This window comes from Eublepharis macularius, chromosome 8 (genome assembly GCF_028583425.1).
Source record: "Eublepharis macularius isolate TG4126 chromosome 8, MPM_Emac_v1.0, whole genome shotgun sequence".
Taxonomy (NCBI): domain Eukaryota; kingdom Metazoa; phylum Chordata; class Lepidosauria; order Squamata; family Eublepharidae; genus Eublepharis; species Eublepharis macularius.
In genome coordinates, this window is record NC_072797.1 from 30,863,346 (window position 1) to 30,876,444 (window position 13,099).

Consider the following 13,099-nt stretch of genomic DNA (forward strand, 5'->3'; position numbering starts at 1 on the left):
TGACTACAACAAACTGTTCTGAGGACACATATGCCAAATCACCAAACATAAACCAACTACTTCATTTTCAAAAAAATTAGTTCTGCTCCTGTTATTCTACCAACACTATTTCCAACATGCAATCACTATTCTAGTTTGCCTTTATTTTGCCCTTCTGTTCATTTTATGCTAAGAAAACCTGCGCAATTATTCTATCCTCTCCCACTAAGAGTACATCAATAACTATATTTGCTAAATTATTTTTGCTTGGGATAGACAAACATTTTTCACTTGGAATCCTAGAAGTCTCTGCTGCTATCGCCAGTAATATGGAGGAACAGCTAATTAAGGGTTTCGATTTTCAACAGTTTTGAATTACCAGCTGCAATTGTTAGGCTACTTCTAGTAGCAGTTCCAAACAGTTGGCCAATAGCAAGGAACCTGCTCGAATGCAGAAATCCATAAACTTTTAAATTAAGATTAACCATGCAAAGGAATAATAGATAAAAATGGAAGAGGGCAGTGTCCATTCCAAGTAACTTCCCTGAACTTTATAGTCACATTTTCTCTTTATACTTACCATCTGAAAGGTTTAAGCACAACCAGTCAAGTGCTGAATGTAGATCACCACCATACAAAATAGTGTTTTTCATAGCTTCTTCAATATCTTCAGTCTTAAAAGAAAATCCTTGCAAAGCCATGTATACATCCTATAAGGAAGAGAATAATAAGGTTTAAGACACAGAAGAGACTTTTGCTCCAGTTCAGAGCCTCTTTCTACACCTGGCAACTTAGAGCAATCACCATTCATTGCTACAAATTAGCTGCTATAGCATAGTGGTTAAGTGGCTGGGCTCTGAATCAGCAGTCTGCTGGTTTGATTCCCACTACTGCCATGAGCCCTGCAGGTGGTCCTAGGTAAGTCACTCCTCTCAACCCCAGCTCCACTAGTAACAGTGACTTTATTCACCACTCTGAGTAGGGCATTAATCTGTCCAGAAAGGCGGTATATAAGCACACAGAATGTTCACACTGTGGCATGAGCACCGTGCTAAGAAATAATTATTTCTTTACAAAACTGGATGTCTTTCAATATGAGAAAACATTTTACCCTGTAAAATGTTGTGAAATGGTCAAGAAGTCCACTAGCAACATATAAATACCAAACACGCATTTAGTGAGACCAGTTTTATTTTCAGACATCCTGAACTGTAAAAATAAACTTGATAAATGAGAATTCTTTGAAGTGACAACCCTCCTCTCCCCATACAGAGGGGAGAGAACATTTTGTATATTTTTTATTGTGGAAGAAGCGAGGAAAATTTTTACACCTTACCTGTAATTTCTTAGCAGTAAGCCTTCTAGAAATCATCCCCTTTTCACCACTTTGTTTTTTGTGATCGTTAATTACACCAATAATTCTTTTTTCCAAGCCACTGTTAATCATCACCTGTGACATCAAAAAGTAGTTACAATCAGAACAAGTTATTGTAAACCATTGGCTTAAGTACTTTCACATCAGGACAAAGGCACAACCCACGGGAATACCCATGATCTAATTCACATTTCTAGACGAAAAGAATGATACACTATATTGGTATGTGGTTTCAGGTGGGTAGCCATGTTGGTTTGCAGTCAAAGAGAAAGATCCAATATTAGGACCAGGATCTATATTGTTATGTGTGCGAGGAAAACAGTGGGGTTTTGATTAATCTCCCCTATAAAGATACATTTCAATACTACATACTACTTTCAGTTTATAGTTAAGATAGCGCTGTTTCCTCTCATCCATGATTATAAACACACCTACCTTAAGAATAGATTTATCTGCATTTGCAGAAGCATTTGAGTCAGCTGCAGAACCAAAGCTGTAGGTTTTCGGACCTGTATATTTGGAGGGAGGGAAGAAAAGAATTACTTGAGCAACATTACATATAGACAAATGTGGCAGTCAGAACACTAGAGCTACATCTGTCATATAAACATTTGAAATCAATGGGATATTTATAGAGCACCTTTCTCACTGAGAATCAAGGTAAATTACACAGTGTGGGCTGGTACAGTCAATTTCAAAGACATTTCAATACACATGTAATAAGGCACATACATGCGAATTTGCAAAGATTTAAAGCCAGCAGATATCCAGTACGAAGTTGTAGAAATGCTGAAACAGCATAAGTAATTCTAAGATTGACATATTAAACATAGGAGCTATAGTCACTTCCTATCCCTTTACTGATGCACCTCTTTAAGACAGCTTTCTTATGTTACAACCTTCTGAGTAAAAAAAAAAAGCCCTCTTGAATAATTCAGTTTAATAATTTAATAATTCAGGTTAAGACTTGCAAATTTACACAGGGTGTATTGCACAGAACAACACAATCAGGATGTTAAGAAAACATCACAGGCCTATTAATACCTTAAAAACCAACTAAAGTTCCAGAATATGAGCTTTCAAGCGTCAAAGTTCCAAGAAGGAAATCTAGTTTCAGATGGGTACCCATGTTCATCTGTAGAAGATCAAGATTCAGATATAGTAGCACATCAAAGACCAACTAGATTTCCAGAGTATGTGGAGATTTTTTAAAATTTATTTTTTCAGAATAAAGAGGGGTACAGAAAAAGAGTGGGGGATAACAGGGTCAAAGGAACAGTAAGATTTTGGAGATTTGAGCTTCAAAAGCTCATACTCTGGAAATTTACTTTAAGGTGCTACTCAACGTGAATCTTGCCTTGGAAAATATATTAGTCTTTAAGGTGCTACTGAACTGGAATCTTGCTCTTCTATTGCAGATCAACACAGCTACCTACCGAAAACAGCACAGGTGACATTGCATGACAGAGCACATAATCCCATACCAACCCACCTACTTGGCACTACCCTCCATGACTTGATCCCATCCACTTTTACAACCACTTATGCCACTGGCCCTCACTGGATCCAAATGCCCTTTCCTAAGCACGCGTGAGATCTAGCTAGCAGATACCACTATAAACAGCGTAGACAATGCCACTCGGTCAAAGCATGGCCCCTCCGAAGCAGCGAGTCCCACGAACTCCAAAGGGCTTTGCTCCCATCCAAGCGCGTGGCACCTGAGCCCCGTCCCTTGCAAAAGCCCCCGGGGGGGATACCTTGCTTCAGGCGCGGGTCCTTGCCGGCGGGGCTGGGCCGGGGCGCCGGGGGTTTCTTGCCTGCAGCCTCGCCGGCGGCGCCAGACTCAGCCGGGGTGGTGCCCACCGCCTTGGTTCGTGCAGCGGCCACAGTGGTGGGATGGACCATCCCGGCCCCCGCGGCGCCACTGCCGGCTTTGTGCTTCTTACTCTTGCCGCCCATGGCCGAAAGGCGTGACGGAACCCGCACAAAAAGCCACCGGCGGCTGCTCACATCCGGGCCTTCGCGCCGGCGGCGGAGGCGGCCACCGTGACAGCCTCTCTCATTGGGCAGCCACTGGTTATTTCCCCCACAGAGCGCTCACAGAGAGATACTTCCGCCCGAAAGGGCATTTTCTTCGCGCAAAGGCGGGGTTTCCGCTTCCGTTAGATTCTTCATTCCTCCTCCCTCCCTCCCCGCTTGCCAAGGGGCTGCAGTCTTCATGGTTGCCCTAGCACGATTTTTGGTTCCCGATTGGAGTCTTCCATGTATGGGGGTAAAAGAGGTGTAAATGAAAAGGAACGGGCGTATTAATGCCTGTGAAGCACGTAGAGGGGGAGAGGCTCCCGAAGCAAAGAAAATACCCTCTGCCCAACAACTGTAAAAAAAAAAAAAACCCTTGTATGGATTTAATATCAGGAAGAAGTTCACAAAGTTTAAGGAACACAAATAAGGAGATGCTCTTCTCTCTAGTTATTAATATGGACCCTTGCACAGCAGAATGTACGCTATTATACTTATCAAGTGACACCCTGTGCATGCTACAGATGAAAGGCAGTCACAGAGAAGGAAAGAAAACGTGGTCCCACTTTCACATTTACTGCACAGATTCAGAGGAGTTAGCCGCGTTAGTCTGCAGTAGCAAAATAGCAGAGTCCAGTAGCACCTTTAAGATTAACCAACTTTACTACACAGTAAAGTGCACAGAACTTTAGAAAGTTTTGATACATGTGTTGTTCCAATTTTTAATGAGTTGAGTTGAGTTCCAGGTAGGAAGCCGAGTTGGTCTGCAGTAGAATAGCAGGATTTGAGTCCAGTGGCTCCTCAGAGACCCACAAGATTTCCAGGAGCTTTCCAGAGTCAAAGCTCTTTTCTTCAAATAACAGCTTTGACTCTCCAAAATTCATCCCCTGACAATCTTTTGGGTCTTTGAGGGACCACTGGACTGAAATATTACCGAATTATTTCAAATCCCTTCACAGAAAGGCAACTTCCAGCCTCATCCGTTTCATAGTCAAAGAGCTACCACTCCCACCACTCTTTGTCCTGTCAAACGGAAACTCCGGAACCGGAAGTCTGAGCAGCAGGGAGCGCCTGTCCTCTCGGCTTCTAGTCCTTCTCTATGGTACCAGATGCCAGACAGGCCATGTTCCGTGGCTTGCTCTGCAGCTCGGCATCGTGAAGGCTGTCGGTCTGGCCGCGGTGCATTGTGGGAACGGCCGGCGTGATCCGGAGGGGGAAAGATGGCGGACACTTTCGGCGACGAGCTGTTCAGCGTGTTTGAGGAAGATTCTGCCGCCGCGTCGTCTGAGGCGAAGAAAACGAAGGGGGTGGTCGCTGCCGCTGCGGGCAAGGCTGGGTGAGGGGTTGAGAGGGCAGGCTGAGCTTTTCCTGCGGGGCCCGGGCGGGAAGCTTGCTACTGAAGGTGGCCGCGAATAGGCATTTCTTTGGGGGTCTGTGGAAGGGGAGGGGCGCGCTGGCTTCTCTGGCCCGTGAGTCGCTTTGGTGCATTTTAATCATTGAACGTTTAACTTTTTTATCATTGAATTGTCTGGAAGTATATGGATACTGTTGTTTTTATTAGTAGTAGTTTTGGCTGTTTACAGCAGTAAAGTAGGTAAACAGTAAAGTAAGTTGCTGATCATGAAGGGAGCAGTATAGGAAAGACAAAAGCCCATTTCCCATAACTCATTGGATTGAGGACCTTATAAACTTCTCAGCATCTGAACATATCGCTTATAGGCAACAATTGCTTATCTTCCTTTTCCTCCATTTGTCTTCACAACAACCTTGTAAGGGAGATTTGTTTAAGATAGAGTGACTGGCCTATGGTCACACAGTGAGCTTCCATGGCAGAGTAAGAATTTAACTTTTGTTTCTCTTGGTCTAGTCTAATAAGCTTAGTGCTACATAGGCTTGCCATCCTCCAAATGGGGCCTTGAGTCCTCCCAGAATTACAACTGATCTCTAGACTACAGAGATCACTTCCCCTGGAGGAAATAACAGTTTTGAAGTGTAGACTATGGAATCATATTCCTGCAGAGTTTCCTCCCCAGACTTTGCCCCCAAATCTTTAGTAATCGCCAAAGCTGGAGTTTGCTACTGTGGCACTACACCATACAGTAGAGAGTCAGTTAAGGTGGGGGGAATGGGCTTGTTGATACCCCTAAGAGCTTATTCCTGGGAGTCTCATGGTGTTTTATATTAAAAGGTTTTAATTCTAATATCAACTTTAGTGAATTAGAGCCTCCTTTTTAAGATTTATGAACTGGGTCCTCCTAACTTGACAGAGTTATGTGAGGCTATGAAAGAAACAAAGCCATGAAATGCAGGAAAAGTAAGTTAAATTGTATTTGTGTAAAATTCTGATGTAATTAAGAAAAGTACAAAGCCCGTCCATTTGCTCATCTTCTAGCGTGGTACTTGTCCTTCTGCTGTCTGCATTGGACAGTCAGGTCAGTTCTCATGCGAAATAATAAACACAAATTTGGTGCTAACAAGGCCAGTACCCAGAAAGCACTGGGAGAACATTTCAGTTAATGCTGTTGCCTGATCTAAAAGCCACTGCTCTCCAGTATAAGAGTATGTTCATGAAACTGCTGTATTCTCCCGAGGATGTAATCCTGGATCCCTCAGCCATTTAAAGTTATGACCCTTCTAGCATTATTGTTATTGCATTATTGTAGTTTTCTTCATTAGTTCATGCATGTTTGACCCTGCTGTTTACAACTTGTTTTCATAAATTTATGCACCCCAAAAATATTTGGGTTTCCTGCTTCGGGTTTATCCAAAGCGGGGGGGAAAATTGGGAATACCCAAAACGGCAAGCTGCTTTGGCTTCAGGTATTTGAAGTGCTTCGGTATGCTCCATAAAGATCTGGAGCATACCATAGTGATTTGGAGGGAGGCTTTCTCCCAGCACTCCAACCCACCCTCACCCCCCCACTTAGCCCCCCCGCCCCCTCCACCCCACTTAATTGGCTGGGCGGGGAAGGCCCGGCCCTTCCTGCCTCTCAAATGAGGGGCATTTTAGGGGCAAGAAGGGCCTTCTCTGCCACTGTGTTGCCCCACAGGGCAGTGGGGAGCATAGGAGCTGCTGCCTCACTGCATCCTCCGGGCCCGCAGCGATTTGCAGGGTGGTGGGGAAGGCCGGAGCCACCTCCACCGCTGCAGGGTGGGGTGCAGGGCTGGAGCCGCTGCTGCCACCGTGCCACCGCCTCCAGGTCCACAGCGGCCTGCAGGGCAGCCTGGAAGGCCAGAGCCGCCACTGCCCCACCGCCGCCTCCACCACCGCAGTGGTAGGGCCAAGGCAAGTGGGGGGGTTGGGACGTTTAAAGGGCCCTGCCGCTTGCAAGTGGCAGGAAATGGACCCTTTAAACTTCAGCTGTCAGGCGGGGGGATCCCCTGCAGGGAAAAGGCCCTTTAAACTTAGGCCCCAAAGCTTCCTGAAGCAACTCGAATGCTTTGGGAAGCTTTGATTCGGGATTTCCGAATCGGGGCCAGCATGCTGGCTCTGATTCGGGAATCCTGACTCTACAGATCAGGTCCAATTTGACCATTTTACCCGAATCTGAAACCCGAAGTGCACACCCCTACATATATGTCTGCCTGGGGAGGACCAACTACATGCATCTGTTGGAAGTGGCCTTTAGAACACAAAAGCATAGGCTAGTTGGTCTTTGAGATGCCACAGATCTCCTGCTTATTTTTATTACTGCAAAATAATGCAGCTACCCTTCTGGAATTAACACAGTATCCCTGAGAGGGAGGCTGGGGAAAGGGCAATTTCTCATTTGTTTATCCCTCCCAACTTGCAAATAACAATATACATAGGTGCCTGTCCAAAGGACTTGACAGCTAGCCAGAAGTGTTTTAAGATTGTTTATGACTTTAAAATTTGTAAGCACTTTTGGGTCCTGTATTCCAGGAGAGAAAGCAACATATAAATATTATAACTAAACAAATTAGGTGTCAGAAAACCAAGGATGCATGTGATAATTTCACAAGGTATTGGCAAATCCATAATTTGAATAGCCTATTTTAACCTATTTTTCTGGCTACTCCATATGAGGACATATCTTGTGAACAGAATGATGGCATCAAATATGTGATGGATTCTAGAAGAGCCACCAGCTTTTCCATTCTTGCAGCTTGTTCATGAATAGTGTCTAGAGTCCACCGTGTGCTGACTTCTGTAGCAGCTGTAGAAGTCAGTGTTCACTGGAAGGAACATGCTGTTGTAATCCTAACTGAAACATTATTTAACACCTTGCGTTTATAAATAGAAGCAGGCCATATCCTCAGGCTTACAAAGTCAGGGCATGCAGTGGAAGGGGAGTGATAGGAGAAGATAGTGGAGGGAGATTAGTGGAGAATTTGTAACCATGCTGGGCCCTCTTGATCTTCTCTTGCTGGTGTTCTTGCTTGGAAGTGATGCACCTATCTTGCCCTTATTCCTTAGTCAGTGACAGAATGGGCAGAATGTGATTCTCTTCAGTTCTGCAGTTTCAGGGCACCTTGCATTTTTACATTCTGTTTGGTTATTATTCTATTTCAGGAAACGATCAGATGGCAAATCTCCATCATCTGCTAAAATCCCCACAAAACCAAAGAGAGATGCAGAAATTGATAATACAGATATTATCATTTTGGGAAAGAAGCCCAAATTGGAAGATTTTACTACAGATGATCTCAGGTAAGAAAAAAGTTACTGCTTGGTACCTGAGAATAGTGACAGAGTGGTACTAACTGATGATGTATGGTAATTGCACAATCCGGCAGGAAGGACTTTTATGCAGATCTAATTTAATAGAAGCTGTCTAAGAATACTGCCCCATTCCTGTGCATTTCCTATTCATTTCAATGAGGTTTGTGCAAGAGACCTTTCCCTCGGATTGTAATAAAAATCTGTAACTTGCTTCCAGAAACAACACTAGTGCTACTGTGATAGTAGCGAATTAAAAAAATAATTGTGCAATGGTCATAACTGTTTTTGAGCAGTGCCAAAAAAGTTTCATTATTAAATACAATCATTTCCATTCTGTGTCCCCAGACCACACACTGTGCTAGAACTTTTCTTCATGCGTTTAAAAATAATATTGGAATTTCAGTAACAATTACTTATTTTTTTTAAAAAAAATTATGCCACCTTTCTGTTCAATTCAGGGTCCCTAAACATTAAAAAGCATTTCAAGTACAAGTATAAAACATTTCAAACAGTTCAACACATAAAGACACAGACAAGGAGAAGGGTTAAAAAGAGTTAGTGAGGTAGTCCCAAACAAAAGAAAAACTCCTTCACCTGCTGGCAGGAGACAACAAGAGAGGAAGACAGACAGATCTCCTTGGGGAAGAAGTTCTAAAGTTTTGATGCCCTGACAGAAAGCACTTTCTTGCTACCCCTCTAGCTTCAGATGGTGGAGGTACTTGATACTGGGCCTCTGAGGATGACTGAAGAGGTTGGGTAGGTTTCTGTAGGATTAAGAGGTCCTAAAGGTATGTTGGCTCCATGCAATATAGGACTTTAAAGGTCAATACCAGCAGCTTGAATTGGGCCCAGAAGCAAATTGGGAGCCAGTGTAGATGGAACATAATTGGGCTGATACTGTCCCTACAACTCACCCCAGTCAGCATTACCCCTTCTTGTCATTCTTCCAGCCATGGTGATGCTGATGACCATATCAACATCCCATTGGGTAATAACATCTTACATTTAAATGCCAGGTCAGTTACAGGCATAACAGTAGCCTCCCAAGATTTAATTCTGGGTGAGGGGGCTGACCTGGCCTGTGTTATTGAAACCTGGCTGGGGAAGGGGGAAGGAGCTGATCTCTCCCAAGTATTCCCCTCCCAAGGTTCTCAATGATGTGTCAGGCCTGTAGGTGGAGAGGAGGTGTTATAGTTCATTAGGGTTCTGTTCCCCCCCTCCCGCCCCCAGGCTCAATGCCCTGTCCAGGACTCTTCCAGTTTGGAGAGTGTGCATCTAGTTTTGGGAGTGTGAGAGAGGATTGAGATTCTGTTAATTGTACCACCCACACCACTGCCTAATTACCTCCCTACCTGAGCTGGTGGAGATGGTTTTGAGGGACTTCAGTATCCACACTTCTTACTCAGGGCAATCTTTATTTTCTACAAGGGGAAAGGTAAGTGGTACATTGCCTTAGGAGTCTGTAAGATACCTCTTGTATTTTAGTAGTTACATAATTGTGTTTTATAATGACCACGCTCAGATGAATTATTGGTAGGCGTAATTTTTCTGTAATCCTCAGTCAGGGTGCCATTGTAATTAGTTGGTAAGTCAACAGTATACATGATCTATATTCATTACTTTTTCCTAGCATTAAATTATATTTTTGCTTTCAGTTTGGCAGATCTGATGCCAAAAATAAAGGTGCAAGCTGTTGAAACTGTGGAAGGTTGTACGCATGAGGTGAGTGTGATGTGAGCATCAGTATTTGATTACTTGAATTGATTTCTTGTTTTTTATAAGGGTTTTATAAAAAAAATTTCAGAATTTCTTGAAATCTTTCAGGGTTTGCAAAGGGAGGTTGTTTAGGGTTAAACCAGCCCTTGCTTGTCCAGCCCCTATACCTGCCTCAACACGTCCTTGCCCTACTATCTGTTTCTTGACTATGCTAGAATGAGACAGAACTCAGGAAGTTATATAGGCAGATAAATGATATACATATTATTGGGTTATTTCACAGTGATAAAGTTTAATATGTGGTTGATGTGTTGATATTCCCTCTTTTAGCTGTGAAAAAAACTAAACATTTTAACAATAAAAATGTTTTTATTAGGTTGCTCTTCCTGCAGATGATGACTTCATAGCCCTAAAACCAAGAACTGGAAAAGCGGCAAAGGTAGGTCATTTAAAAGTCTTATCCTTTCCATTTTATATCACATTTAGGGGTGGTCTGAGTGGGAGTAATGAACAAGTAGTCAGAGCTGGTAAATGTTTAGTAATGTGGCTTTGTACCAGTCTTTGGACATTCTAGGTGTTGACATGATTTGAAGGGTACCAAGAATCTTACTTAATATGAAATAGCTCAGTATGATTTGAACAAAAACAAGTATTAAAGCATTTATTCCCTGCCTGTCCACTTTTTCCCAAGGTGTCTTACAATATTCATCACTTCAAAAATATAATATAAAATTATAACAATTTAATAAGCAATTCTTAAAACATACTTTGCCCAGAAGTTGTTGCCTCATCCAGAGAAGACAGACAAATGTCCATCCAGCAGGCAAAGGAAACATCAACCACTGATAAAAGCCGTGACAAAAGTAAAATTGTTTTGCATCCCTTCCTAAATATCGTTAAGGAAGAGTCTCTGTAGGCTCTTCAGGAAGATTGTTCCACAGAAGAGGAGTAACAATGGAAAAAGCTTGGCTCCTTGTTCATGCCAACTGAGCCCCCTGGACAAGAGAGTGTTAGAATTTGTCCAGGACCTTTGGCCTGAAAACTTCATGTAGTTAGTCCTTAATTAAAAGTGATTGGGAGAGCATTATCGAAATACTTTGGGAGGTTGATCTCAGTTGAGATCCAAAGATAAACAAGTCCTGGTCTTCTGGCAAAAGCTTGATTAGCTTTGCTTTGCTTGTGGGTTGAGTGTACTGTTGTTTTTTCAAATACCATTATATATTTTTAGCTCACAAAAGGCTATTTGCAGCATTTAGAGAATGAGGGGGGAGGGGGGAGGTAACCTCTAGACTTTTGACGGAGACATTAAGTATTCAAAAGTAAAGTTATTTTGATAGGAATTTTTTTCTTAATGGCAACCAATTTTTGTTGTCACTGTAATAATACAATGCCTGGATCCACCTGATTGCAGTTGATGGATTTGTTCCATTTCCAGAGGTTAGACGCTATAATCACTTTGGTAGCCTATCGTTTATAATACTATAGCACCATTATATGAGAAATAGTCAGCAGAAATGTATCAAGTTATAGTGGTAAACATCAGGAACGCAATGTGTTGCAATTTTTTTTTGCCACAGATATTCTGATTGGAAAGCTTAAAGAGATTATATGTGAAGAGCCTTTTAAAGCTTAAAAATTAGGCTCCGTCCTAATTGCATAATGAAAAAGAAAATTTGTATCTGAATGCGACATGTAATAAAATTATGATATTGGGAAAGATTGCTGCTATAACCCTTTAAAGCTGATACTCTGTATTCATGTTCTGCACAGAAATTGACAAAATATAAGATGCAAGTATTGTGTTTTTCCCATGCAGGAATATCCATTTATCCTTGATGCTTTTCAAAGAGAAGCTATTCTGTGCGTGGACAACAATCAGTCAGTTTTAGTATCTGCTCATACATCAGCAGGGAAAACTGTTTGCGCTGAGTAAGTCATTCTGTTAGGGCTTTAAAAATAAATGCAACAATTTCCTTTTTTTAAATTTTGCAAACCTTACTATAATAAATGGCTATCTGTTTCCCTTATGGGAGTAAAATAAACATTTTCAGCTGGACAGGTGATCTCTACCTGCTCTTTATTGTTAAAATTTATGAATTTTTCAGTTGTGTTGCCCAAGGCAGTTCATTTCTCTGTCACTGCCACAAAGGAAAAGCATGGTGTGTGTACAACGAAACATCAGCGGAGTTCATCTCCAACTAAGTGGTGTTTTGTTAATGCAAGGATTGTTGTGCCAGAAGTAGCATTAGATAGGGCAGGCATCTCATGTAGTTGTGACTTTTTACCTTTTTATGCTGATGGTTCTTAGAGCACTGATGCTGTCCAGAATCGCCAGCATCCATTAGACCAACACTACCAGAGGTAGTGTTTCGACTGGCACAGGCAGAAATAGCTATTTGGATGCAGTAGATTTTTTCTTTGCACAGCAGCTTTCCACACCTTGCATCACTGAATGGAAATCAGTGGTATCATCTCCAGAGTCTGGTGGCTAGATCATAGTTGCCATGTATGCTCAGTTGTAAAGAGTTTATAGGTCCGAGGCCATAAAGGGATTTAAAGGGTGATGCCAGCACCTTTTATTGAACCTAAAATCCAACTGTTATCTAGTATAGCTGCCTCAGAACTAGTTAGATGTGTGATTTATTTCATTTCACCTCTAGCAGTAGGCAGGCCATGGCATTAGTTGAAACTTCTGAGTAGTTCGCAAAGGCAGCCCCATGTAGAAAATGTATATCCCGTACAGAATTGAAAGAGAGTGTAGAAATGTAAGATGCTGCAAGTGTTTAATTATGACGTATGCTCAATTATACATCTATTCTAGATATGCCATTGCCTTAGCTTTGAGGGAAAAACAGCGTGTGATATTTACCAGTCCTATAAAAGCTCTGAGTAATCAAAAATATCGTGAGATGTATGAAGAATTTCAGGACGTTGGCTTGATGACTGGGGATGTTACCATCAACCCTACAGCATCTTGTCTCGTAATGACAACAGAGGTAAATTTGATATTTCGTTAACCACCCTTGCTCAGGGTGGCAAGACAAAAAAGTAAGTTATAGGTTGCATACGTAAACTCAAATTTAAGAGCTAGGTGCATTACTAACACATTGTTTTCTTTTTCTTTTTAGATTTTAAGAAGTATGCTTTACAGAGGTTCTGAAGTCATGCGGGAAGTTGCTTGGGTTATATTTGATGAAATCCATTATATGAGAGATGCAGGTTTCGTATATTCACTATTTCTATATTTTGACTTCTGCAGAAATTTTTCTTGTGGCTTTTAGCTATGGGAATATTAGATATAAGTAATATAAATAATCTTAGAAATA

General features: G+C 42.0%; 2 protein-coding genes across 3 annotated transcripts in view; one reads left to right on the forward strand and one right to left on the reverse strand.

Moving 5' to 3' along the window:
- The window catches only part of DHX29 (DExH-box helicase 29), a 35,538-nt gene extending 32,124 nt beyond the window's left edge, over positions 1–3,414 (reverse strand). Inside the window, exons 1-4 of the mRNA XM_054987123.1 lie at positions 3,112–3,414; positions 1,790–1,863; positions 1,316–1,429; positions 560–689 (exon numbers count right to left, since the gene is read on the reverse strand). Of these exons, the coding sequence (XP_054843098.1) occupies positions 560–689; positions 1,316–1,429; positions 1,790–1,863; positions 3,112–3,313 (520 nt within the window). The 5' untranslated portion in view covers positions 3,314–3,414. The remainder of the gene's footprint in view (positions 1–559; positions 690–1,315; positions 1,430–1,789; positions 1,864–3,111) is intronic.
- Positions 3,415–4,566: 1,152 nt separating this feature from the next.
- Positions 4,567–13,099, forward strand: part of MTREX (Mtr4 exosome RNA helicase) — a 51,557-nt gene continuing 43,024 nt past the window's right edge. For both annotated transcript variants that reach the window (XM_054987193.1, XM_054987194.1), the window contains exons 1-7: positions 4,567–4,709; positions 7,908–8,045; positions 9,713–9,779; positions 10,150–10,212; positions 11,590–11,702; positions 12,595–12,769; positions 12,902–12,992. In XM_054987193.1, coding sequence (XP_054843168.1) covers positions 4,594–4,709; positions 7,908–8,045; positions 9,713–9,779; positions 10,150–10,212; positions 11,590–11,702; positions 12,595–12,769; positions 12,902–12,992 — 763 coding nt within the window. In that variant the 5' untranslated portion in view covers positions 4,567–4,593. The remainder of the gene's footprint in view (positions 4,710–7,907; positions 8,046–9,712; positions 9,780–10,149; positions 10,213–11,589; positions 11,703–12,594; positions 12,770–12,901; positions 12,993–13,099) is intronic.